This window comes from Drosophila eugracilis, unplaced genomic scaffold (genome assembly GCF_018153835.1).
Source record: "Drosophila eugracilis isolate 14026-0451.02 unplaced genomic scaffold, ASM1815383v1 contig_408, whole genome shotgun sequence".
In the NCBI taxonomy this organism is placed as follows: domain Eukaryota; kingdom Metazoa; phylum Arthropoda; class Insecta; order Diptera; family Drosophilidae; genus Drosophila; species Drosophila eugracilis.
In genome coordinates, this window is record NW_024573270.1 from 501,117 (window position 1) to 528,986 (window position 27,870).

The following is a 27,870-nucleotide window of genomic DNA, read 5'->3' on the forward strand; positions in this document are numbered from 1 at the left end:
GTTTGTGCGGTGTATTTGTATCTTCAACATTCAGCAACATACAGCAGCAGGCAGCAGCCATACCATAGAGATATCTGCCGGATTTGCCGAAATGGGGGCTGGCATGCAGATAGATAGATAGATAGATAGAGTATCTCACTCGCTCCACACCATCGCCATCGTCATCGCCATCGTCATCGTTTGTATTTTAATTTAGCATCTTGAAATTGCTACAGGAAATTGCTTTAATTTCCATTGAGTGTTTCTTGTTGCCGAAAAACCAAATTGCCCCTGTTTTCCGTCTGTTTCTCGTTTTGCGGTTCTGCAAAGATTATCCCCAACCGCACATCGAACTTTCCGGCAACTTTCCTTTCCTTTACTACATATATATAGATGAAAGATATACATCTTCATAGACAGACGCTTAAGCGCTTTTCATTAATTTATATCGCGCGGTGCAATCAGTCCGCTTTCTGTAGCTTTTCCAGAACCGAAAACTGAAAACCGAAAACCGAAAACCAAAAACAAAGCCTGGAAAAGCCACAACAAACAAACCGCAGAAACACAAGACTTAACAAGATTTTTGCGTGCACTTTTTGGGGAAAACCGCGCCTTGAAGGGGAAAACTTGTACGTACGCTAAAGACATCAATCAATGCGATTAGACAATTTTCATTAATCTGTGTAGAGGGGGGCAGGGAAAGTGAAACTAGAACGCGGCAGGCGCGGTAGCATTCAAAGTCCCCCAAAGAATCAGTCAATTTGCTTGCTATAGGAGACGATTTCATGCTTTTCCATGAGGGATTGGAAAAACCAAAGACAGACCCATAGACACCCACCCACCCAGCACACACCCACTTGAAAAATCAAAGAGGAGACCAAACACTTGAGCTCATTTCCCAGGCGCTTTTGATCTTTTATTTGTAGAATATATATATATAGAGAGAAGCAGAAGCAGAAGAAGTAGAAAAGTAAAAGGAGGCCCGCGAAAAAATCAAGGGAAAACCTAAGGAAAATACACATCGATTGATTGGTCAGCTTGGTTGGGTGCGAAATGCGAAAAGCGAAATGCGAATGTGTGTAAAGATGACTGGGCGGAGCGATTGAAGTGCGAAACCCGAAAGAGGCAGCCAGCCAAATGGAGCGAAAATGCAAAGGAAAACCCAAAATGCCAAAAGTTTTTCATCGAATTTAATCTTAATGTTTATGCGAGTTTGGTGTTTGTGAACATTTAGGAAAGGTTTTTCTCTAGATTTTTCTTAGAATTAAAATATAATTTTTGAAAGCAAAAGATTTTCTATTTAAATTTCCAGATTTTTATAGATTTTTCTCATGCAATTTTTATAGTCAATTTGTTTATTTTCGTACTTGATTTCCGTTTTTATTGTCGATTTTTTGTATATTTTCTTTTGTGATTTTTATGCCAACGCATAAACGCCTTTGGCATATCGAACGCCATTTCGGCCATTTCAGCCATTTTGCTATTTTTATTTAATTTCTTTTGGTTTCATTTCGTTGCAAAAGATACAGATACATTTTTACGGCCAAGCGTGAATTGCTCCCCAGGGAATTGGCGTTCCATTGGATACACTTCGATTTGCTAGATTTGACAATGGCCAGCAGAGTGTATCTATGTATCTTTATATCTATCTTGAAGTATCTTACAGATGCTGGGCATTTTCATTTTCATTTCATTTCATTTCATTTGAATTTAGTAGCCGCAGTCGTCGGCTGACTAATGATGAAAGTGTGACCCAAGTTTTAGGGCCATTTGCAGGAGGATTCCAGCCGTCTTTTTGGGGACAGTGGCGTGGCAATTTATTACAAATAATATATCATCCCATCCTCCCAGCCCCCTTAGAAAAGCGAACCACCCACCCACCCAACCATCTATTCCCAAAAAGTAGCATTTTATCCAATCATCTCCCAGCGGCGGCGGCTGTTTGTCCAACTTTTCGGTTTGGCATATTTGTCAGTGTGGCATTACTAATTGGTGATTACGAGCGGAAGTCGACAAAATATTTTATGCTCTTATTTCTATTTTGTAAACATTTTTTTCCGCTGCTCTTGTTCTTCTTGTTGTTGTTGGGGTCGTAAAAAAAAAGAACGAAGAACGACGACAGGCAAAACGGCGGAAATTCAAGTGGCTAAAATTAAAACGACGAAAGCGCTGCTGGGTTAAGATCTGGCTCTGCTGTTTCTGTATCTTCATCTGGCATATATGCTTGTATATCTATAGAGAAGAGTAAATCTGTAGAGGAGTATATATATATATATATATATATATAGCTGTATCTGCAGCTGATGTGGCTGGTTTTCATCAATGGACTTGGAATATCTGGCCGTGTGCCAATTATTGTTGCACGTTTGTCTCCCGCTTGTCAAGAAGTTGTGAGTTCTTCGGGCCAACTGTGCACTGCATTTTTCCCTCTAGTGTTTGCAAAAATGTTTATTCATTGCGAATGCTGAAAATGGGAAGAAAAATGTAGAATGGGGAGGGGAGGGAGGTTAACAAACATGAACGGAAAGGCTAAAAACCAGAAAGCCAGCTAATGAAAATGAAAATCAACTTGCCAAATCTACACACTTGCCACACGAAGAAGAAAGTGTTTTTCATACTATATGGAAATGTAAATTCGAAGTGTGAAGAGGAGGAGAGGAAGAGAAGGAGTGGGGGGAAAAGAGTGCATTGGCCGCCTAATTGCAGTCCGCATCCGAAGATGCCAATCAACACCACCACCCCAGTCGTGGTTGTAGCTTGTTGCCCTCCACCTGACGCCGCCCGCCCAGCCCACAAACTGGCCATTTGTCAGATACTTTTTCATTTGTCAGATACTTTTCTTGCTCGCTTTTCCACTCCCTCACTCTCTCTCTTTAGTTTGAGGTGTAAATGATTTTTGGGGCGGAAAGTCATTTAAAAATACTGAACACTTGTCGAGGAATTACTTTGGGAAAATTGTTTTCTTATTTTCTTTTTTCTTTAATTAGGTAGTTTATCAATTTAAGTGGAAGTCATAAGGGAAAAGCTTTTATTTTTATTATTAAAAAATGAAATCTTCTTTTAGCAGTTGGAAAAAGTAATGTTTAGGCTTTTAAAAATATTTAAAAAATAATATTAGTTTGAGTTTTAATTTAAATTATTTGATTTTTAATTACTAAAAAGGTTTTTTTTGCTGATTTTTAAGGATTAAGAATCAAGGATTTTAGAGTTCTAATTTAAAAATCTGTACAAAAATGACTTTCTTAGCATTTTTTGGTAATTACAATTTGTGGAAGATCTCTCATTTTGGCCACAAAACATGTTGCTGCATCTGTGTAATTAATTCCAAGAAAATCTCAGCCAAAGAATTTCCACTCCTTTCCCTTTCCCCTTTCCCCTTTCCTCTTTCCCTTCTACTATTACTATATATACTATATATATACTATATCAAGTTTTGTTTTATTTACCACGCTCATGGTTTTATGGGCTGCATCATCTTGGGGTTTTCCTTTAGTTTTTACCATCCCCGCTTGTCTTGTTTTTGTTGGCTTTTAATAGTCGCCGGGCGAAAAAATAAACGAAGGAAATTGAGAATGGGGAATGTTGTTGGCCTGTGTCTGTGATAATTATTATGGCGCTCTTGACGCCTTTATTGAGTGTAAAACGTTTCGCAGGCGGTCGCCGCGGATGGATATGCAGATACTAAAGATACAGAGAAGATACTTAGATACAAAGATACTAAGATACACATGCTAAGATACAAATACTAAGATACTGAGTTACAAAGATACTTTAAAGCCCTGTGGATGGCCAGCTCATTTCGTATGCAAAACGATCGACAGCGATAAGCCGATCAACAGCTTTAAGCCAGTTACAAGGTTTTCAAGTTTTTATTTTTTTGGTTATCATTTTTGGATCTCGGATCGGATCAGATCGGATCGGATCATATCGGATCGGATCTCGGGGTTCTCAAAGCTATATAGCAGCGGCTATCCCCTGCCCTTCCTTACAGCCGTTGCACCGTTAACGATCCATGTGTGGGGCCGGCCTGTCTCTTCTTTTTCGTTTTGTTTTTCTTTCTCGAAAAGTGGCTTGTTAAAATGCAACAATGTTGCCGGCTTACTGATGCGGAACTTTCCTTAGATTAAAACCCATTTGGGAGTAGGGGGGTTGGACAGACCCCAGACCCCAGATCCCAGACACATCGAATCCATCCAATTTCTGTGCTTGCCGAAGCGACAAATAAATGTTAAAGTCTTTTTACTGATTTGGTGTCGTTGCAGAGGAAGAAATTAGGGAAGTTTATGGAATGGTTGAAGTTTTTTCATCTAGAAAGTTGATTAGTTTTAATTTTATAGATTTTTCTAGAATTTTTTTAATGATAGTTTGGGTTACAACTTTTTGAAGATTTTATTTGAATATTTTTTAAGCATTTATCAATGATTTTTAATACTTAAGTTAGGGACTTATATAATATATGTAGAAAAAGCAAATCAGTTCTTTTCGTATTTATTCCATTTTACCCTGAAAATTCCTTAGTTTTTTTCCCAGTGCACTCCGCCTGTGTGTGGGTGTAGATTGAATACTGTGAGGAAGGGGAAGGGGAGAACAGCGGACAAAAAAAAGTAACAAAAAAAGGGTTCAGATGATCATCATGATCATCATCGTCATCACTTGGGGCTTGGTCTTGGTCTCTGGCGTTTCTGGGTGTCTTTCGTGTGGGCAGATCGCCGCTGATCGAAACGGCAGATGCAACCCAGGGCTTTTTTTTTTTGTATTTTCCTAACAAGCTGTCAGTCAGTCAGCCCTTTTGACGGGTTGTTTCAGGGATTGTGGTGGAGAGTGGAGAGAGGGTAGGGGGTACAAGTGTCAGCCAAAGAGGAAGTGGAAATTAGCTCGAAATCGATGGGAATCATTGATAGATGCGATGCGATGCGATGCGATGAGTTACACAATCAAACTGGCCCATTGGCTTGGAGAGGGTGGGGTGGGGGGATGATTACTTCTTTCTTCTTTCTCAAGAGGCACAAAACTGTGGGAATTTGAATTGGATTGCATTCAGCCATTAAGTTGTTTATTTTTATTAAATGTTTATTGCAAATGCGATTAACAATTTAAGAAGAAAAATGACTTGAGACTTACTATGATGAAAGAGATTGGCTTTCTTATAGGTTTCTTATTGGCTAGTTTGGCTAGTTTGTTAGTAGTAGTAGTTAGTAGTAGTTGCTTTTTATTAAGAAGAAAAATAATTTTTACCTTATATTAGAGACATAAATTTCCCTTTGATTTTGGACATTCTTTTAGTAGACTAAATATTGCATTTCCCTGTCTACTTTTTCTGTGATTTTTTGTTTTGTTTTGTTAATCCATAAAGGCAAACGACAGAAATTGTCCTACAACATTTTTCACTTATCCCCCCTCCCTTCCCTTCCCTTCCCTTCATACATTTTCCTAGCGCCTCCCTACTTTCCCGCTTTCTTTCTCTTGAGTTTTCGGCGGCGCTTTGCTTTGTTAGCTTAACTTTATTCTCTTTATTTTCCTTTTTTTTCTTCTGCTCTTCTGTTAATGTGCGAGATGCAGATACAGATACGAATGGGTGACCATGTGTGTGTGTTTTGGGTTTTGGGTTTTATGAGCGCATACAGAGCGGCCACTGAGCTGCACTGAAAGAAAAAGGAGAGTACTAAGAGGAATATTTTATATAAGGTTAATAAGCTAAGGAAATAAGCTGAAAATGGTGATAAATTTCAAAGAAATATTTGCCAGTTGAATACAAAACTGTATATTAGTTCGATTTCTAAACTAAAAATGGGACACACTTTTCTTCCTGTTTGCCCAGATAATAATCAAAGACACGACAGATTCCGTTCTGTTGCTTCTCTTCGCTTCTATTTCAGCTTGAAATCATCGAGCTGAGTTTCGGGGATACACTTTGAGTTCAGTTTTTCGGTTTCAGTTCATAGGCCGTTGTAATTCCCCAGAAGCGCCCTCATGCCAATATCTGTGTTCTGCAGCTGGGTCTGTAAATGTATCTGAAGCTGTGCGTGTGTGTGTGCGTGTGCGTGTGTGTGTGTGTGTGTGTGTGTGTGCATAAGATATTAGCATTCTGTGTGCGTTAATGCTTTCATCTTACTACAGCAGATATATGTACATTCGGCTGGCTTTTTGCCTGCGAGTTTATTTCATTTTCAGTTTCATTAAATAACAAATTGCTCTTTTGTTGTGTGTTTGTGCCTGTGTCTGTGTGTATCTGTATCTGTATCTCCAAGTCTTTGTATCTTGAGCTTAACTTTTTTTTATGATGTCGTCTATGCAGGCTTATATGTGTGCACTTTACTTTTTTTTTGCTCCTCTTCTCCTTCCTAGCTTTTCCTTATAATAAAAAGCAGAAGCAGTTCAGTAAGAACTCCCACCTCCCCCCCAAAAAAACGAAAGAAAATTAAAAGAAAATCAAGGGAGGAAGGTTAAGGAGGAGAGGCTGCTCAGAAAAAGGAAAACTTTGTGTCGCGTTTCTATTTTTTTTATGCTTTCAATAAATATTAACATTTTTTTTGCTAGCAAAGCAGGGCAGTAACCTCTTAGGCTACCCTACCCAACCCAACCCTACCCAACCGTACTCTGCGAAAGAAAAGTTTTTGACTTTTCCTTTGTCTTCCCGTTATGGGGCTTTTTGTTATTTTTAGTTCAGTTTTGACGCACATTTTTCATGTTTATAAAAAATGTCTTCAAAGATTTTAATCTCATTGAAATGGAAAGGAGCAGAGCGAAGGTTAACGGCCCAAGGAGGGCGGCGTGGATGCCAACATGATAACTTATCAGCGAAGGCCAAGAACCTGGCTTGTGTGTCAGAAGAAGGCTAAAAGGAAGGGAAAGAGGGAGGTAACAGCCCTGATTTGACTTGTATGAAAGTTTACCTTGCTGTCCAGGAAAATCTCTGCCAGCAGAAAGTCTCTATAGAAGCTCTTAATGATTTTGAGTTTTGCTAAATATCTGACTTGATTTTGTATCTATATATAGTATAACCCCCCCCTACCTACAGTCTTGGTATGTGAAAGATACGGGTTAATATTCCGTTAGGGCCATAAACCAATGAGTGTTTCTTTTTGAGATCCTTAACGGCGGGCGGAGGGCAAGTCAATCAGCAGATGTCTGGCTCTGTATTTCTGTATCTTCTGTAATTATGGAGGTGTGAACACTCGCCCTGTGACATGATCATCAAACCAAGGGGGGGAGAAGGGGAACAGCAACAGCCTGGGTCATAAATTTAAAAGCAATAAAACTTTCAAGACAAATAAATGCGGCTTCCCCCTGGTTTGGTTGCAATTGTTGTGTTGCTGCAACACCAAACATAAATCTCCAGGCACGCAAAATATTTAAACAAAAAAAAAAGCAGAAAAAGAAAAACAGAAACAGAAAAGAAAAGAGGAGAGGAAAATGTGAAGAAAAAGGGGGGAATCAATGTGACGCCCTGAGACGCGTGCGTGCGGTTTCTCGATATATGTACTTAAAACCCAACGCCAGACCTTGAAATGTTCATATATATATATAGGAGTATAGCCTTATACTTATGACAGGGGCGTTAATTTATGTGAGACTGAAAGAAAGGAAAGGAGGGGACGATCATGTGCGTCACTGCCATTGAGGATTGCCGATCTGATTGCGTGCTGCATCTGGAATCTGTAATTTGGATCTTGGCAATCCCTGATCTGCCTGCAATTCATTGAAATCATTAAGGCGGATCAACATTTATGGTCGCTATATAATCTCTTTGTGAACTTTGCTTGGACATTCATCAAAACCATAAGTTCATAATCCAGTTATGGCTTTACCATAATTTCTTCCTCAAACCCAAAAAAAATCTCTAACAGATTGCTCTCAATTCCAAAAAAAACGAACGAAAAGATCGTGACAAGAGCTTTCGCTGCTGCAAGTCCCATGATTATTTCTGAGTGATCTTCTTGGATATTGCCTGTGTGTGTGTGTGTGTGTGGAAAATCTTCTTGGGTCTTGGAAAAATGCCAGCTGTTTGATGCATCATGATCTGATCTCTCGTGTGTGACACACTCCTCGCCACCAATGGCTTTTGGCCAATTAGCTTTGGCCCCAAATCGAAACCCCCAAGTGGCAAAGGGCCTACATTTTCCCCTTCACCAGCAGTGAAAGAAAAACTGAGGAAGAAGAACTTAACTTAACTTGAAAGAAAACTTTCTGAAAGATGTTTGTAAGGCATTTTAACTGCCTTTTACTTGAAGTCTCTCAAAATCTTAGTAAATACCTTCAAGTTGATAAAGTTAGTTAGATTCCCCTTAGTTTCTCTCAGTGTAGCTTGATTATTCGAGACTCTCTGTGTGTGTTTGCTTGTTTATCTGAGCAAACATAAAACACAAAATGAAAAACCAAATAAACGCTAATTGGAAAAGCATATTTTATATGGACTATGCGTTTTTTTTTCGGTTTTTTCCCCCAATGATTTTTCTACCAGAAAAGATCTTCCTCCCCTCCCCACGCCATCTCGCTTGTGGCACACGCACTTCCCACTCATAAAAACTGGAAACATTTTTGGGTAGAATGCATACAACGACGACGACGACGACGACGAGGAGTATGTATGTTCCTCGCCCTCGGGTGACCATAAAAATGTTGTTGGGCAACCCTTTGGTTGTGTTTTTGGGTGGATATTTGGTTGAATTTACTGGAAAATTGGGGGGAAGATAGTGGGGAGGAGGGGGTGGAGACGATGTCAAATGTAATGCCGTGCTGGCCATCATGATTACTTTTGACATTTGTGGCAAATGTTCAAGAGTCTGAACTTTTCTCACTCACTCCCTTTGGCTTGGCTTGGCTATTTATAAATAATCAAAAATTTGTTGACACAAATTTATGGGTAAAGGGGGGAGTAATGAAGAAGGGGTCACCCTCCCCCCCAAAAGGCTTGACAGCCCAGATTGGCTTAGACGCCATTTAATTGTTTTATGTTTCGTACTGTTTGCCAGGGAAATAAAATCAATTTTAATTACATTTAGTCGTTGACATTTTGATGGCTGACAGGCAGCGGAAAATAAAGCGCAGGGGGGGAGGGAGAGGAGAGTTAAGGCAAGGCCCTCTTCTGGTTTTTGTGTGATGAAAACCAGTTCTGCCCAATCCTCAATCCCCAATCCCCGAATCCCCAATCCCCGAATGCTCAATGGTCCGTTTCAGTCCCAGTCCCCAGTCGAAGACTGCAGTCTCAGTTTAAGTCTCAGTCTCAGTCTCAGTCTCAGTCTCCGTTGCAGTCTTTAAGTCCCAGTTCCAGCTTTGCTTTTTGGTTTCCTCTTATTTTCTTGTATAGTAGTTTTTTTCCTTCTTGATTTTCTTTTCTTTTTTTTAGTATTTTTTTAAGCTGCATCCTAACGAAAACCTGGAAACTTGTCGTTGTTTTTTGCCTTGCCGTTCGTTCGACAGAGCAACTTGCAGCGCGAACTCGTTTGGTAGCCTTTTTGGGTGGGCAAAAGGGGCAGGGATCAGTTGCGCAGGCGGAGGGGCGTCGACATGATTTGCACTACAAAACAACAACAACATTTCGTTTTTTTTTTTTAAGGAGCACAGTCGCTCCTCTCTAAATGCACTGGGAAATTGGTTAGGAAATTGGTTGTTGAAATGTTTAAAAAAATCATTATTTTTGGGTGGATTTGATTTGAGTTACCTTATGGGTAAAAATATTATTTAAAATATTTTAAAAAATATAAATTTATGCAGTTAACATATTTTATCAAGAAGATCAAAGATAATCAAGGAAAAAATTGGTTTTTAACATTTTTTTAAAGCTGTTTTAGTGCCCACAAAATGCAGATTTTTGCTACTCTAGGCATGGATTTGCTTTTCTTTTTCCTTCCTAAATAAAATCATTTCCCCCAGTGTAAATCCCTTGTTTTCCACTGTATCCCGCCGCCTGCCCCTGCTCCTATTCCGTGGCTGCCTCTTTTTCGCGCTGCATTTTTCGCGTAGGCCGCGTGGAGTGCAGCGAACTTGGTAGCCAAGCCGGAGATTAATGCGCGCTGCCAGACAAACTCAGCTGGAATATTTCTGGACAGCTGAGGGAAACTCTGAGGGGGGAATCTGAGAAGGGGGGAGCAGAGTTGAGGGAGCGGCATTCGTGCCTTTGGCCAGTAAATCTTTAGCTGCTTTTCGGTATTGGCCAACAACAACAAGTAGATTTCATATCAGCGCGCTATGCGTTTTGCTACCAAAAAGATATTTTTACCGGGGATTTCCGAGAACCTATGGGTAGGATAGTGAGTAGAGAAGGCCAAGAGAGGATCAATCATAGGAATGCTGAGAGAGATATTTCTGGAAAGCAAGAAGACATCTATGAAATTTCCACGTTATCTGTGAGATAAATTTGAGAAGATAGAAAGCTTAGAAATGCAAAAAGAGAAGGTGTTGAAGTTAATGGAAAATGATGGAAAAAGGGGGATTATCTGTAGGGAAAACCAAATATGAATGCCCTCAAATTTAGTCATTAAACATTATTTCTTGGAAAAACAATAATAAAAGATCATAAAATGCCTTCACAATCAATGCCCTAAAATGCATAAAAAATTTCAAAATTTATCAGCAATTCCCAGAACGCTAAAAATTCCCCAACCCCACTCCCCACTCCCCCTCCATTCAAGATATGAAAACTCTTCTGAGGGAAGTCAAAACATTTTGATTGCAAAAATTCCAACAAAAAAAAACCAAAAAGATGTACAAAATTCCTTCAATATTTTTCACCCTTCTCTCTTAACACTTGTCATAATTTGTTCATTTTTCATTCATTAATTCCGTTTTTTTTGTTGCTGAAATTTTTGATATGTGAGTTTGTCTTTGTTTGGTTGGTTTGGTGTTATTATTATTATTTCTGCCTCTTCTTAATGAACGTGAAATTATTTTCGTTTATGATTGAAAGTATTTCATTAGCTGCTGCCGCCCCGCCGTTCGCTGTGAGAAAAGATACAAATGTATCTACCATCCCATTGGAGGCTTTCGATTCGCTGGCGCGGAATGTGCTAGTTCATGGCGTTGTGTTAATTAATGCTGCCCACACCACCCCGAAAAATCGGTGTCGATGTTTCTCATTGTTTGATTGATGGCAAGAGTTGGCCAGGAAGGATGCTGGCAAGTTGCTGGCAAGATACATTTGTATCTATCTACCTATCTAACTATCTATCTCTAAGCAAATGCAGCAAAGAAATTGAACATTTTGTGGTTGAGTCTGCACTTTCCAGCGGCTTAAAAGGGGTTAATAATATTACATAATAATCATATTGAAAGTAATATTTCTACTTGTAACTTTTACTACTCTTCAAATCTCCTTTTCTCTCTTCTAAAATCTGTATACGCCCCTGTCTGTCTTTCTGCATTTTGCATTTGGATCGTTGAGGTCTCTGCCGGTCTGTCTTAAAGAGTCTTTTTTTTTGGCCTTACAACAACTTCTTTCACCAGCCTTTCCCTGGGTGTATCATTTTGATTGATTTCGATTCAGTTCGTACCCCGGCTGGGTGTTATTCAATTTTTGTGCCATATCATAAATTTAATTTGAGATGAAAATCCCAAAGATATGCCGCATTATCCCAAGTCCGTGCTGCCTGCCGCCTGCTGCCTGCTGCCCGTGTTTCGTTTCGTTTCGTTTGTAAACCAACAGATACAGCTTTAGGTACAAATACAGATACAGATAGAGATACAGCTATAGATACAGATACAGATACAGATAGGAAAACGTTTTGATCGCCTGGCCACAATAACGGATTACATTTGAAATTGTTTGGCATTGGCGCCCGCTTCCAAAAGCCCTCTCTTCCACCTCTTTCCCCTCTTTCCCCTCTTCGCCCATGCCACTTTCAACCAATCTTCTCCACAATACCCAATCGAGAAAATCCCCCCTGAAACCGAACACCCCATACCCGTCGTTGAGCCAAGTGTTTTTCCAATATTACACGATGACTTTGAATATTTTGTCTGGGCACATCATGGGTGGGATTTTGTGATTAGAGAGCGATTCACCAGAGATAGAGGGGGGAGGACGGTGGGCAACAACGGTGGCAAGTGTAACAAATATGCTGGGCATTGGCAAGTCAGTCGGACATGGATGGGACTACAAAACTGCCAGAGGAGTACCCGAAATGGAATCCACACTTATTCTGATTGTTTGCCCAGCCAGTCAGCCAGCCAGCCAGCGTAGCCGGCTCCCTCTTGGTTTCTCTGGGCCCCTCCAAAGTTTTTGGCTGTAAAACCAGTTTTGGGATAAACTCACTCGTGATTTGAACGAATCCTGAAACGGAGCCAAGAATCATTTTTCGGGAAATCGATAGATAGAGGTTTGGTTTGGTTTTTGTTTTGCGGAAAAGAGACGATAAAAACAGATTAGGCAGATGCAAATCGTAGTTACTACTCACTCGGAGGGGTAAAAACAATTAACATTTGCCAAGTATGGACCGTTGGGTAGGGGGTAGGGGGGCTCAAATGTATGGAAAATTAGAGGAAAAATATTTGAATTTTGCTTTTAATTACACGCTAGATTTAATATTTAGTTAAGTAGAGAATGAAAAAGGGCGATTTATGCGAATGAATGGGCTTGTTAGAGGGAAACTATAAACACGAATTTCGTTTGAAACAAATGGAGTTAGAGAAATAATAAATATTTACCCTGAAATCATAGAACTAGAAATGATAAATAATAATAAGAAAAACTAACCAAAAAAGTGATGTTAAACTAATTAAGAAAAACCTAACAAAAAAAAGAGAGATGAAAAACCAGCGAAAAACAAACAAAGTAAAGCGTAACGAAAGGTCACAAGGTTGTTGTCAGTCCGAAAAGACAACCCAACTGACATATCAATCTATATATATATATATCTTCTATTCCCATTTAGATCTGTTAAAATCTCATACATCCCAGCCATGAAAATCATATAAAATCCATATTAAGGAAGGGAAAAACCGGAGAAACCCCATTCCACGAAGAGATTTCCATTCGAGTCTTGCGGCAAAAACTATTTGCAACCGCGGGTGGCAATGCCACCGAGGCCCCTTTCGGGCCACTCTGCCTGCCCCAGCATGGAACAGGGGATGCAGACGATTCGCCGCTAAAGAGGTTAAATCCATCCATGCCATTAACAATTATTAATAATAATAATAAAAATAATAATAATAGTTGTAATAATTAATAAAAAAAAACGACAAGAGCGAACGCGAGTCACGTAACACGTGAAAGAAGCGAAAAAAAAGCGAAAAAAAAGGCGAAAAAAAAACACATAATTAAATAATAAATAATCGACATAAATCGTGAAAAGTGAAGTGCACTCTCGGCACTCTCTCGGTACAGTGAACACCAGACACAAAATGACTATGAAATCGATGAAGTACTCAGATTGTGATACCATCATGGATGGCTACAATCCGGTACCGCCGCCCCTGCCCCGCCGAGTGCCACCCGTGCGAAATATCTACGCAGAGCCCTTTGCCCACGAGCCGAACCATTCCAGCAGGTAAATAATGTGGACAGTAACTGTGCACTGAAAAAAATTATAATTTATTAAGTGTTTAAGTAAGTTTATGAAGGCCAAACAAAGGTTGGAATATATAAACTATACTCGTATTTTAGTAACATTCATTTTGTATAGTTTTTTCTCTCAGTGCCTTCACCTGCACACCTGTGCAAATAATTGTAATTAAGTCGAGTGTCATAGCGAATTTACAGCGCCATCAAAATGCCAACGACAAAGGCAAATGGCGATTATGCACAGGTCAACTCGGGTCAACCATATCCATATCTCTGTCTGTCTGTCTGTCTGGCTGACTGTCTGGTCTGGCTGTCTCAGCCTGTCTCTGCCTGACTAACATGGCCATAAAATCATTGCCAAAATATTGCCACAGATTTAAGACTTGATTAACAATCGACTCCTCGGGTCGGTTGCATTGTCAAAATGCATTTAATAATTAGAAAATAAAAGCAAAGTAAACGACGTCGCCGTCGCCGTCGCCGTTGCTGTTAATTGAGCTCTCTAACTAATATCTAGAAGTAGCAAAAATAAACTAAAGTGCTTTGAGCCTTAATTAAAAACAGCAATCTGAATAGGAAAATATGACTTACACTTGAGGGTAAAGTGCAAAGTGAATTTGTATCATAATTAAACAAATTATATTAAGAGTGTTTGGCAGAAACAACAACAAGATTTTGATTAAATTAGGGAATTTAGCAGGGGTTTTAGTAGGGGTTAAAATAACTTAAACTATGCTTAACTTTCTTGTTCACTTATTAGCTAATCTAAGAACTAGTCAAAAGGTAAACCAGTTAACTATTAACTTGCAACTCAAAACTAAAAAAAATCCAACAAAGTTTCTCGAAATAAATCTTTGACCTAGAAAACTCACCATAACCCCTTAACATTTCCCCAAAAACCCCGCAAAAAAAGCAACCTTCTTTATTGCCTTGTCCACCTTAAGGTGTTGCTTTGTTTTCCTTTTTATTTTTTTTTTTGGAAAAACTCCATTTTCCGACACAATCATCCCCAATTCAAAGGCAAGAAACTGGAACACAATTGCAATAAACGCACGCCCCGATGAGTAGCTCCCATAGTTTGTACCTCCTTCTCGTGGATTTTTTTTTTTTGGCTGCGCAACCTCCCGCACTTGTATGCCACAGAGTTGCATATTAAAAAGAAGGAAAGAAGGAGAAATATGTGTTTGTATATGGGAGGGAGGGAGGTTGGGAGGTAGGCAAGAGAAGTAGAGGGAATGATAAAGAAATGTCCCATATAAAGCGGCGTGAGTCGAGTGTACAATATGCATTTTCATATCTGAATAAATAGACAGGCGAGAGGTGCGGAGTTCTCACTGGGATACAATATATATATAAAAAAGAAATATATATAAATATATATATAGGGATATATATATATATATAACCCACAACAATGACCGGAGGAGTGGTGAAGGGGCGGTAACGAGGGCAGACAGATGGAAGAGCTTACGAGGACGACAAGGAGGATGAGAATGAGGATGAGAATGAGGATGTGGATGTGGATGGGAAAGGGAATGGGAAAGGGAATGCAGATGAGGGGCAACAACGGCCAAGTGGTAACCAACAGTCAGCCAACTGATACAAGAGGCTGCTCTCTCTATACAGGCAGAAAAATTAGTGGCTTCTTGTTGGCTTTAATTGGAAATCAAATTATGAGCTCAACGAGGACAGTTATTGGTGAAAGATATGACAGAAATACAACGTTTTTCTTTGGGGTTCTTGGGCTTTAAGTTCTCATTTTCGATAAGAGAAAGATTTACAAAATTTAAGATTTTAATGCAGGTGAATGCAATGTGAAATATGAATGCAGTTTGAATAGAAATTTAATGACGGAGCTCTCAACGAGTTATGACAATTCCAATTTTCTACCATTTTAGGCTTAGTTTACTAGTAAAAATTCCATAACTTTAGGGCGGTGGGGAAAACTAAGAAAACAATTTTCCCCGCTGTGTAGTGGGTAAGTAAAAAAAAAAAGTAGTGAGGGTGCGTGGGCGTGGCTGTGGGGGCAGGTTTCGGTAGTGCGCCGCAATATGTTTGCCTGTCAGTTTCATGCATTTCATATCGAAAACCATTCGTACTTTTACTTGAGTGAGTTTTATGAGCAACGAGCCGAGCCGCGCCTGTACGGAGGGGGGGAGGGGATACACATATCCATGAGGATGCTCCACTGGCTACACATTGTATCCTTTTTCAAAATGATGATGATGGTAGCAGTGGAGATTCCTTTCCCAAGCGAAAGAGACGTTGAGGGGAGGGAGGAACTCTAAACATCAGTGGCCCCGTTTATATGCATAGTTTTTGGTTGCTCTGCGATTGCAAACTGCGAAGTGGGTTAGATTGTGTTCCGCTGCTGCTGCTGCTGCTGCCGCCTGCCTGTGTGTTCGCTCAGCTTTTATATTAAATGAAAATTCCAATTACTTTTTATGGGACTAGCAAACGCTTGGTAGTGTGGTGGTGGTCACAAAAAGTGGTTAGGGGAACTCCTTCAGAACTTAACTCAAACTTGAAATAGTTTAAAGAGGAAAATCTTGTGATCTTGTGATGAACTTAAAAATCTATAAAAGAAATAGAAATATTATAAAATTGTAAATTTAACATTTATAGAAAGAAACCTACTTACCTAGAATGTCAAACTTTTCCACAATTTAAGCTGCTGCTGCTGCTCGAATTTAAAAAAACCGAAAAAAAATTACAATAAATATTTCTTTCTTTTTTCTCTCTTTTTCGCCACTTTTAGGTAAGTTATGGAAACATTCTGGCAGACCTGGAGGAATACGAATGCGATATAGTAGGACTATATATATATATCAAGAGGGGTATATAATGTATATATATATTCATGCATATTTGAGGAGCGCAGGGCAGGAAAAGCGCCTCGCTTCGCCTCGCTCAACTGCAGAAGTTCGAAAAGTCGGGGGAATTTAATAATTCAAGTGGCCGGGCGAAGGGCGAAGGCCTCTCTAATGACCTACTTGAAAACAAACAACAACAGTAACGAAAAACGAACAACAAAACACAACAAAAAAAAAAGGAAAATAGAAAAGTATGACTACCAACCAACCACCTAACCACCCACCCATTCATCCACCCACCATCCTGCGCACATAAGTAATTTGTATGCTCGTGTGGGTCAGGTGGTTTTTCGGTAGCCAGAAAACTTGTTTAGTTTTCGGTTTGGCTTAGTTCAGTTTTCAGTTTAGTTTAGTTGAGTTTTGTATTTTCCATTTTCCATTTGCCATTTCCCCAGCACCGCCGCCATACATAGGTTTGACTTGCAAGTTTAGTTTTGCACTTCAAGTGCATTTCACTAACAAACAAAAACGAAGCAGGGAAAATCCCACACAAACATCTAACCTCTTGACCCAGTCCAATCAATATGCTACCCTCAAACTCTTCTCCCCACGCAGGCTAACAGAAAAAAAGGAAAAGGAAAATAAATCGTGATGAACATTATGATTGAAGTGCCGAGCTTGATATCATTTCGTTGGACAAACAACTCGGCCAAAGAGGGGGTATATGTCATACAAATACTATATATATATATCTGATATATCATATATATATATATATACTATATACCATACCTAGACTATGGCAATGGGAGACAACTTGATTTTGCTCGTTAGACAACATTTGTTTCGGACAGTTGGCAACTAATTTGTTTTGAAATGGATGTCCACAGTGTCCTCTTCGACTCGACCCCCAGGAGGACTACACTTTGGGGTAGAGAGACAGGGGGGGGTATACACAAGGGTCAGCAAATTGAATATACCAAAAAGTAGGAGAGAAAAATAACAGAAAACTAAATAAGGAAAAGGCAGGCGCAAGAAATGCTGAGAAAAGGCAGGCAGGCAGGCAGACGACGGGCTGAATATGCCAGGAACATGTGCCGATTTTCTTTCATCATTGGGTCTCTCTACTCACTTGACGGCAAATATTATGCCACATTCTTGATAGATTCAGATGGGGAAATTATAAGAATATAATGTTAAGCTAGAAGTTCTGCGGTTTTTTATAGTTTTTTGTTTTCAAGAACTTTTATTGATTAATCAGAATTTCCTTGCCTTTAAAACCATTTTTCCTAAAAAATATTGCTAGCTTTCCAACCCAATCCACAAACAAAACCTATGTGTCATACATTCTACATTTCAAAATTCTATCCATTAAAACTGAAAATCTTAAGCTTTTATGTTTGTAAGTTGTTAAGAAATCTTGCCAGATTGAGTTCTCGTGTTGTATTCCAAAGTTTAATTAGCCATAAAAAACGAAAAAAACAGAATCTAAAAGTCAGCGGAGGGTTCTAAATCATTTTCCATTTTCATGTTTTCCTGTTGATTTTCCAAGATCTTCTCCATCGCATTACCAGAACATTCGGCCAGGCCAATTGATGGAACTTCCAGTGATACCTCTGGCAAATCCATTGCCAAAGGTACTGAGTTGGTTCCCAGAATATCCTTGAACAAGGAGTCGGCACTTGGAAGATAGAAACTTGGATCCTGAACGGCATTGGAAAGAGGTTCTTCGGGTATTTTCGAATCGATAGTGTCTGGAATATTTGGTAAAGTTGAGGTATTTGTATCTGTTAATTGAGAATCCAAAAGTTGAAAAAGAGCCGGCAAGGAGACCAAAACTTCATCGCTATCTTGGCGATCCTCCAGATCGGATCTTCGTTGCTCCAGAGTTCGCAGATTGGAGCCCACAGAGGTAGAGTTGAGTGAAGATTCATCGAGTTCGTCTAGCAAGTCCTCCCTGGTGTTTGATAAGTTATCTAAGTTTGATAAGAAGAGGAGGTAATTGGATATATATATTGAAAATATTATAGAACCCTAACTCACCCAAAGGCTTCCTCTTTTTACTTTTGGTTGTTGAATTCTTAAGCCTTCGACGATTGCCTTTCTTCTGCATGGCTTGGGTGCTACTTGCCTTGGGTTTTTCACTAACCTTCAAACTTTGACCCGGTGGCTCGGCAATGGTAACCGATTTACGAGAAGCCTTTCGATCCAAACGTGAAGTCGTCTTCATAATGGAAGATCTTTTGGGACCAGCTGAGCTGGTGCCAGGAAGATTCTTTGCAATCTTAGCAATGGGTATGGGAATTGGATTTGATTTTGGATTACTACTACTGGGACTAGTGCCAGGCAGTGGCGTTATCGACTGGCGTAGTTTTTGATTCTCCGCGAAGAGTAGAGCCCGCAAATTTCGCATTTCCTCGGTGAGTTTGGCTCGGCGTTCTTCCAATTCTTTTAGTTTTCGATGTTCACCCTCCAAGCTGGCGAAAAGTCGAGCGAAGACAGCATTATTCTGGTCTTGCTGACGATGTCGAGCCTCCAAGCGATTTGGTGGTCGATCGTTGTTGGTACTTTTTAAGCTTTGATTATCCTCGGCATTAGGTTTTTCGGCCATGGCTTGAGGTTCTCTTGGGGTGGTGGTAGGGTTTGGTTTATCTTAGAAAAACCTCGTTCGCCCTGCCTAAGGAAAATCCAATTTGGAATTTAGTATGTGGTGTGTGTGTTTAGTTACTGTGTTGTGTTTGGAATGAGCTATGGAAGTCTAACATTTTTAAAGTCTAAAAGTGACAGTTAATCAAGGCCTACTGGGGGGTTAAAAATGAAGTTTATTTGATTGGCCTTTATGAACTCTGCGCTTCTTCTAACATTTCAGAAAGAGAATGTCGATCCCTTACCCCCCCTTTTTGAAATTGCAAATTGATAAAGTCGGAAAATTGCCCCTTCAAGAAGTGCAAACATAAAATTTGGAGTGCGATTTTATTTGCACTCCCAGTGCTGCCATTTATACCCGGCCTTTTAGCCACTCTCAAATTGGTCGAAACTATTAAAGTTGAAAAACTTTTTAGCTTCTGTTTTCAGCCCGCCCTCCCCTCTCCCCTACCTCTTTCCACTTTGATCCCCCGGAATTGGTTCCATTTTATTCGGACTCTCATATTTTGGCAGACAAACTTCAAACTATTGTTGTGGCAAGTCAATGAACTGGCAAAATCGCCTAATATTTCCACACTCCCAGACACTTGTCGTTCTTCTCGCTCACTCTTTCTCTCTCTGTGTGTGTGTTTTGTTGTTTTTGTTAAGGGGGGGAAAGGAGTTTTCCCCAGGAGCTTCATGTTTTGTGCTCTGAATGGCCAAGTATATTAAAAGTCTATTTCTTTTGGCAAGACAATAAAGTAGCGCGAGGGCGCTAGGATAGGATAGTGAAGGACATTGGCTGGCTCACTCTGCCCCGTTTTGTTTTGTAACAAAAGGACACGAAGATGAAGTAGGATAGGAAGGAGTAGGGTATATTCAGGAGTGGGTTTACAGGAGAGGGATTCAGTTTGTAGGATTCCCAGATCCTGGATCCAGGACTTTGTTGGCTGGCTGGCTGGGTGACTGGCTATTGTTCTACTTCGCGAAATAGCGCACATAAAAAGCCAAAGAACGACGGCCATAAATGATAAAAAAAAAAGAATAGGGGAGAGGGGAAAGGGGAAAGGGAAACGGAAAGGAGGCGGCAGAGAAAATTGGTGGAAGAGCCGAAACTGAACCCGAAGTGGGGGATAAATGACAGCCAACTGGCAGCCAGACAGAGGCGGCCAAAGAGGGAAAGAAAGGGGTGTGAGAATCGCCAAGAAAAACTGGAGAAAAGGAAAAAAATGGCAAGCCAGTCCAGTGAAATGGTATAAAATGCCAGGCCCGACATCGACATTTTCTCCCTGCCCAACCTATCTCCCTTCTCCTTGTCCTACCCCTACGCCCCTGTCAATTCCGACGACGACGACGACGACGTCTACGAGGAAAAGGGTTAAAAATGTTTCATTGCCTCGACAGGACTGCGAAGACAACATATGCCAATAATTTACGCAATTTAGACAAAGTAAAAAAACAAAAAAAAAATAAAGGAAAAGGAAAATACAAGTCGAGGAGGGAAAAATAAGAAAAAAAAACAGAAAACAATGGAGGAAAAGAAAAAGAAAGGCCCAAGAAAATATTCTCTCCAGGCGGCAAATCCATCAGGAGTTGGGTGTTAGATACTCCTCCCCCCCCATTTCCTCACCACCCATCGAATTTGAAAACCGAATTGATGCTCAATTTTATATTTTAAATGTTATTCAAATTGTGTCACATTTCTCAGTGTAATGGCTTGGAATCGTCTGTAGAATACGAACCAGAAAAGGGTTATAGCCGAGTTGGTGTTGTTGTGGCTTGTTTGAGGAGGAGCTTCCTCCGCCTCCTTCCTCCTCCTCCTCTCCAATTGCTAAGCCCCATTTTATTTATCGACTGTCATTTCACCAAGGGTTGTCCATATAACTAACTGTTTCTATATAGAGTATATATATATAGATATATATATAGGAAGAGAGAGAGAGCGAGAGAGATGCCTTAGAAATGAACGATTTAAATGCGCTAAGCTAATTAGCTGTGGCCAACAGCACCGAGAAGTTGGCCAACGCAACTGACCCTCAAAGGTTGCCAAACGAAGGCCTGCGTTTACGTTTACGTACGGAAATTGCGTCATTAACAGCCGCTTAGTGTGTGGTAAATAAAGGCGATATACAGCACTATACTATATAGGAGTTACAGTGATGGTCAGGAAAATGGGATATCACAACAAGGAAGATTATTGGGTGGGGTTAAAAGATCGATTTAGCCTTAGTTAGAAACCTTTTTAACAGAAGTTCCTTTCCTTCAAAAAAAAGTAAAACTTAATTACAGATATTTAAAAACAAGATTAAATTTAATGTCTCCTTTAAATACTTCAAACTCATCCAAGTGCTATTATTATGACCGCAAACGTGCAAATATGTATTTGTATTCCCACACCCTTTCTTGGTTTCTTGGTGAAACATTAACCCTAAGACGACCTTTGATTAATGCCGGCTCAAAAGATACAACAACAACAGCAAAAAGAACAACAACAATAGAAAGGAACAAAACGAACAAAAAGGCGAAGAACAAAGTCTCGTAATGAGACTGCCATTTCGATGATATGACATCTTGTTGTTTGAGGCTACTCGACTGGAGGGGGGGGGGAGGGCTGAAGGACCGTAAAGAAGGTCCAAAAGGACCTCTTCTCTAACGTATTTTGCACCCATCTCAATTACAGTCCTTCACCGAAGAGTCATCTTCTTCTGCTTCTTCTTCTTAGTCTTGGTCTTGGTCGTCGTCTCTTCATCTTCCATGGGGTCATCCATTCCCTACCCTTCATCAATTCCCCCAGCCCCAGTCAAGGATTGCGAAAACGATTCCTTTGGTCATTTTTACCTACCTACCTACCTCCAGGGGAGAGTAACTTTCACAAGGTGAACTCCTTAACCTAATGCCCCTCAGTAGTCACGCCTACATCTGACGCACCGCCCCCATTTCACCTACTAATGATGTCCAATTCAGTGTTCAATCTGACTTCCCCGGAGGCCAGGTAGGTGGGTGGATGGGTGGATGGACGGTAAGAACCAGAACAAATGAAAGCAAATCCCAGTCAGAGGTGGAGACCCAAAATGAACTACATGACATCTGGAGTACTAAACATTGGATGGGTCAGTAGTAGGGCAGAGAAAGAAGTAGCAGAAGTATTAGTACTTTCTCGACAGCTAATTGGACAAGTGAAAGTGAAATGGGGTCCTAGCCTAAAGGCGTTTCTCCATATCATGTTCTTTTCGCTCGTTCATAAAGAAATGAAACCATTCGATGGATGGCTAATGGGACACTTTGCAAAATAAACATGACCTTTAATTGGGTCACTTGCTGCGGAGGGGGAGTGAAAAAGTTGGAGAGCTGGAAAATATGTACAGCAAAGCCATGTAATCTTGTAATGGAAAACATTGTACTTTTTACCTTAATTAGGTGAGGATGTTTTTCATGTTTTCATTTGCTTTTTTCATGTTTGGAATACAACTTGAACTTTTCTTAAAAGAGTTTGCATGTTTGGGGGTGTGGAAACTAGGGAAAAATATAGGAATTTTCCCCCTTAACTTCAACTAGCAATCACCGAAAATTCCCAAAATTAAAACCCAAACTTTAAGTTCTTTAACCCAACTACTAGCAACAGCTTTTCCTGCCCCTCTTTCTCTCAGTGTAAGCACAATACGGAACTGCTAATAAGACGCCGCACTCCTGCTCGACTAATGCCAAGTCAAAGGGAAAAGCTCTTTTCCTTCTGTTTCTATTTTCAGTTTCAGTTTCGGTTTCGGTTTCAGTGTCAAAGTCAGAGGCCGGGTCAAAAGGCGCATCAATGCTACTGAGCATATTTTGCGGTCGCTACGCTTTTACTCCTCTGGCACACGCCCCCTGCAAAAAACCATTTTCCCAACTGCCACAGAGCCAGGCTTTTCCTTACTATATTTTCTTTTTGGTTTCCCTACTTCGTCTTCTTTTTTTTACATCTTTTTGAGAACTTTCTGTGTGTGTGTGTGTGTGCCATGATGCTGCACAAAAAACTTCCGACAACAATTCTGCAAACGCAAGCAGGAAAACATAAATCTGGCTAAAGCTAAAACGCAAACTTTTATTTAAAAAAAAAACAGGGCAAGAGGAGGAAAAGTTGGAGGGGAAGCAGCTGAAGGAATTTTGTGTGAGTGCGTGCAAGTGATAGAGGGATTGGGTAAAACAGAGACGACGACGACGACGACGACGAGTGCAGCCGGAGAAGAGGTCCCAAGCTGAGGCTTCAAGATTGGCTCCCCAGCTTGGGGACCAACAGATTTTTCAGAGGACTCAACTAGGTCGACAGGGAAGGGGCGCTTCTGTAAGGTTAAAAAAAAAGGGAAATATTAGAACAGGGAATTAGGTATCTTTGTTCTGCTTAAAAAACTGTAAAATGTTAAAACTGACAAGTTAAAGATACAGTTTGAAAGTCATTGGGTTTATTATTTTACAAAACTTTGCAAAAAACCTTAAAAAACTGTAACAAAAACTGTGAAAAACTGTAAAATGTTAAAGTTAACATGTTATAGATACAGTTTGAAAGTCATTGGGTTTATTATTTTACAAAACTTTGCAAGGTTGAATGACATTTTTTTAGAGTTTGCATACCTTTTTTCCACCAAACCATTACTTGATTAATTATTAAATATTTTTTAAAATATATTTTCTATATCTAAATTATACCTTTTGACCAATCTCAGTAGTAGGGCATTTTATAAGCTCCTTAGAATGACCCAAACCGCATTTTGCAATGGACATAAAAATGCGAAAACAAGCTCTTCGCCTTCGCTTCTTAAGAAGACTTGTTTCAAGCCAAAGATATATATATATATATAGAGAGAGAGGGGGAGAGGGGTATAGACAGAATGAAAGAGATGGGTACAACGAACATATCTGGCTATCTGGCTATCTGTATTCCTCTTCCTTTCTTCCACTTCTTTCTTTAAGCAAATGTCCACATTTTGACCATTTGAAATCCAAACAGGCAACTTTTATGTGTGTGCTCCTTTATATTTTTCTTTTTTGTGATTACGTGTGAGTGTGGAACAGACTTTGGCTGCCATTTCGACTTGAGCTTGAAATTTTGCAACATGCCTTCGACATCTCTTGGGTATTTTTACGACTATCACAGACGGCCAAAAGACTGACCACAAAAGCCAAGGCGCCCAAGAGCCGCGACTTGGTCGCTCGGTCGTTCTGTTTCCCTCTTCTGTTCTCTCTTCTGCCCCCCTTAAATGTTACTTTTTTGTTACTGGTTCTGGTTTTGGTTCTGGTTTAGGTTTAAAGCCAAAAAAAAAGAACCAAAAAAGTGAACAACAAAAAGTGGCCAGCTTCTGGTTGAAATGGATTTGGACAGAAACAAACACACAGAGCCGAAATAAAAATAAAGGAAGCATAAAAAACAGATACAGCGATAGAAATAAGAGGGGGGAGTGGGGATGGTGAGGAGGAAGAGGTACCTCCATGATGCACGTGATGCGATTCCTTGCTGGGCTTAGAAGATACAAAGATACAAAAGCTAACAACTAGAACAATCAGTGGTGATCAATGCTGGGGGTTTTACCAGAAAGAAAGAAGCTAAGTGTTTGGGCAAGAGTGGGTAAAAATTAGGTATTTATACATTTGTAAAGAATTTTTATAGATTTTTTTTTCGAAAGTTTTTAGGCATGAAAAAATGATTGAAATTTTCTTTTAGATTTTTCCGGAAGTTGGAAATCATTTAGAAAAGTAACAAAATCAGAGATCAAGAACCCAAACCAAGTTCAAATTTCTTCAATATAAATCCTTGATTAAACTTACCTTAAATTCCTTAAAAATTCAGCTATAAAAAGTCCAAGAAACCATCTCCAAAGACATCCCAGCAACTGAATTCGATTCGATTCGAGAAGAAAGCAAAAGAGAAGAGCAGACTTTAGCCAGCTGATTTGCCGCCAATTAGCAACTAAGTGGATTTGTAGACCGAAAGCTTAGCCTCTGGGTGCTGGCTGTGGGTGGTGCTATTGGTGGTGCCTTGGCTATGGGTTGCTTAAAGCAGTGGTGGTGATGGTGGGTGGTGGTGGTGCTCTCAACTGTCTGTAACTGTGTTACGTGCCAGGTCGAAATGTGAAAAAGTTGCCAATATTTATATCGATAAACAAAGTAGGAATAAACATCAGCGATTCCAAAAGGCACTGTGAGAAATAGTTGGTAAAGTTCTTTGATTTTAAAAGGAAAGTTATTTCGTAGTAAAATCCACCTGCGTATAATTTTGTTTATTTCTTAGTTAAAATTTTCGTTGCAGTGTAGTGGCAGTTAGACAGGCTGAGAGCTCCATGGATGGGGCTTAGTCGAAAGCCACGTGTATGGGGGGATGCGTACGTGCTGCCGTTGAAAAGTGGTGGAGTGAGTCATTTTTTGGGTGGTGCAGGGTTGTGCAGGTTGTTTTTGTTTTCTGTTTTTTTTTTTTTGGGTGGCTCAGTTGCCTGTGCCGGAGGCCAAGGGGCAACCTACTGGCGAACTACTACGTGCTCGGGCCCAGAACGAGACAAGTTAAATCGTCGCGTTATTGATGGCGAATGTACGTGATAGGCTCACATACCACATAGCAGCATCATGATGATGATGATGATGATGATAATGATGATGATGATGCGGATGTGGATGCTTCTGCTGATGCTTCTTCTTCTGCATCTGCTTCTGATCATCATCATCATTCTGGTAATGGCCATAATGATGGCTAAAGGGAACTTTTGCGTCGTCGACAACAGCTTTCAACAAGCATCGAGCCCACCTGTGTGCACGCTTTTCCAACAAACAAAACAAAACAAAAAAAAAGGAAAACAAGAAAAAAACTTTTCTTTTTTTTTGTGCTGGCCCCGTTTTTCCTTTCCTCTTACCCCTCCTCCTTAAACAGCCACCCACCCACCCATGACTTTTCTATACTTTTACACACCCGCCCCCTCCCCAAAAACCCAACGCCCAACATTATGGTGGCTGATGAGGAGTCCTCTTAGCTTAATGTGATTAAAGAGACTTGGCATTGGATTTTATGTTGGCCAGATTGGAAATTTTGACCTGTTTTTCATCTGTCGAGCCAGGCTTTTGTCTTGCCAGCAGATTGGATTTCCTTTGATATTAACTAATGGTTAAACGTATTTTGTCGTTGGAAAAGGTTATTTCTTGTTCGAGAGTTTAAAGATAGTAAGTAGGTGTGTGTGTGATAGAGTTTGGCTTTATGGAAGTCATTTTACAGATTGTTTTTTTCAGAATTTAAAGTGTGATTTCTTTTTTTTTGATTTTAGAAATTAGAACAAAACTCAGGGAACTACAGCTTCTTCTTTTCATAAAATCTAAACAAAATAATCGAATGTTTTTGGTCTAAGGGGGGGCCTTTGGAGGGGCTTTTGCTGACTCATAAAACCCCCACCAACTCCCTTCTGAAAGCACAAACACGACTGCAACTGACAATTTAACATTTAATTAAAAATCAATTAAAAACGTATTTTTGCACTTTGCTGTGAGCGAACGAGCCAGGCCAGGGCAAAAGGAGAAAGAAAAGCATTTAGATAGGTACGGGGATGTATATATAGAAAGATATATATATATATATATAGATATATAGATATAGATATAGGAACAGAAACAAAAAGTTGGGTAGGGCTATTGACAGGGAGGAGGAAATTAGGCAGTGTGTTCACTGGGAAAAAAGAAGAAAGTTCTTATAGTAGAAAATGTAATGAAAATGTTACAGAATTTTGTGATTAACTTTAGAAAGTTGAGTAATCTGAATAAGACTAAAAGTATATATAATAATTTCATACTTTTATGATGTTTTATAGAGGGAAAAGCGACTTACGAGATGTAATATTAATATTTCTATAATATCAGCTTATTGACCTGACCCCCTAGATTTTCCTCCCACACAGTCCAGTTCTTTGTGTGTTTATCTCTGTGTATGTTTATGTTGTTTGATTATTGGAACTGAAGTTGAAATTGAAAGAGCTTAATTGAATTAATGTTCGGCATGAGAATGAGAAGGGAGTGGGGTGGTAAGTGGGGCCTGGCCTTAGATAGATGGGAAATTTATTTGCTCATAATTCTTCGATTGCCGATGTTTTGAACTCTGATGGGAATTCGTCTCGCCATTCAATCAACGATGACGACGACTCTGAATTAAATGCCTGGCAGTTGGGGGGATGGGTTAAAGACCACCCGCATTTATTGATTCGAACTTAACCCCTTTTAGGAACTTCAACTGGAAGTTAACCCTTTTGTCGACCAAAAAGGTCGCGACATCGGACAGCGTTTATCATTAAATTGCAATTAAAATTGACATGAAATTTGATTTATATAAGTACTATATGGTATATATATACATATATCTACAAATTATAATGCATATTAAAGGGTTAAAGGGTTGATTGGACAGAAGAGGGGTTTGGCTTTCATGTTTGACTTGCAATTAGTTAGGGGCCAGAAAGGTAGTTGAGGTTTTTGGAAGGGAAGAGAGCAGGCTAATTAGTATAATGATATAAAGGGAAACTTAACCCCAAGAAATCTTATAAGCTTAACTCAAAAAAAAAAACAACCCATAAATATCTTGGAAAAGTGTTTTTCACTTCCCTCATTTTGATCGCATGCCAGCCGTTAATTTTTGATCACCCAAAAAAGAGCTAGCCTGGTGATGATTATGGCGACACGCCGATGATTAGATGGGGAAAAACACACACACACAGAAAACGAGATGAAAATTCCAATTCATTTGAATTTGCATATTAAAAGAAAGAAAGAAAAGCAAAGGAAAGCAAAGCTTGGGCGGCGTTCCATAAAATTTTGTTTCGATTTGGATTCGGATTCGGATTCAGAATTGGAATTAAAATCGAAATCGAAATCATTTTATGGTTATGATGATGTGTCAGATGCGGGCCGTTTCATGTGCTGGTCATGTTGCTGTTTGCCCAACCCCCCGCCACCGACGAA

General features: G+C 39.8%; 2 protein-coding genes across 5 annotated transcripts in view; one reads left to right on the forward strand and one right to left on the reverse strand.

Annotated features, from left to right (window-relative positions):
* LOC108103787 (teneurin-a) overlaps positions 1-27,870 on the forward strand; it is a 222,360-nt gene that overhangs the window by 97,464 nt on the left and 97,026 nt on the right. For 2 of the 4 annotated variants that reach the window (XM_017209419.2, XM_017209421.2), the window contains exon 2: positions 12,849-13,463. The exons of the other annotated variants lie outside the window; for them this stretch is intronic. In XM_017209419.2, the coding sequence (XP_017064908.1) occupies positions 13,318-13,463 (146 nt within the window). In that variant the 5' untranslated portion in view covers positions 12,849-13,317. The remainder of the gene's footprint in view (positions 1-12,848; positions 13,464-27,870) is intronic. 4 annotated transcript variants of the gene reach the window in all.
* LOC108103788 lies at positions 15,843-22,755 on the reverse strand. The gene is made up of 2 exons (XM_017209422.2): positions 18,334-22,755; positions 15,843-18,266 (listed from the first exon to the last, which is right to left on the reverse strand). Exons 1-2 carry the CDS (start codon positions 18,899-18,901, stop codon positions 17,779-17,781), a joined length of 1,056 nt encoding a protein of 351 aa, XP_017064911.1. The 5' UTR covers positions 18,902-22,755; the 3' UTR covers positions 15,843-17,778.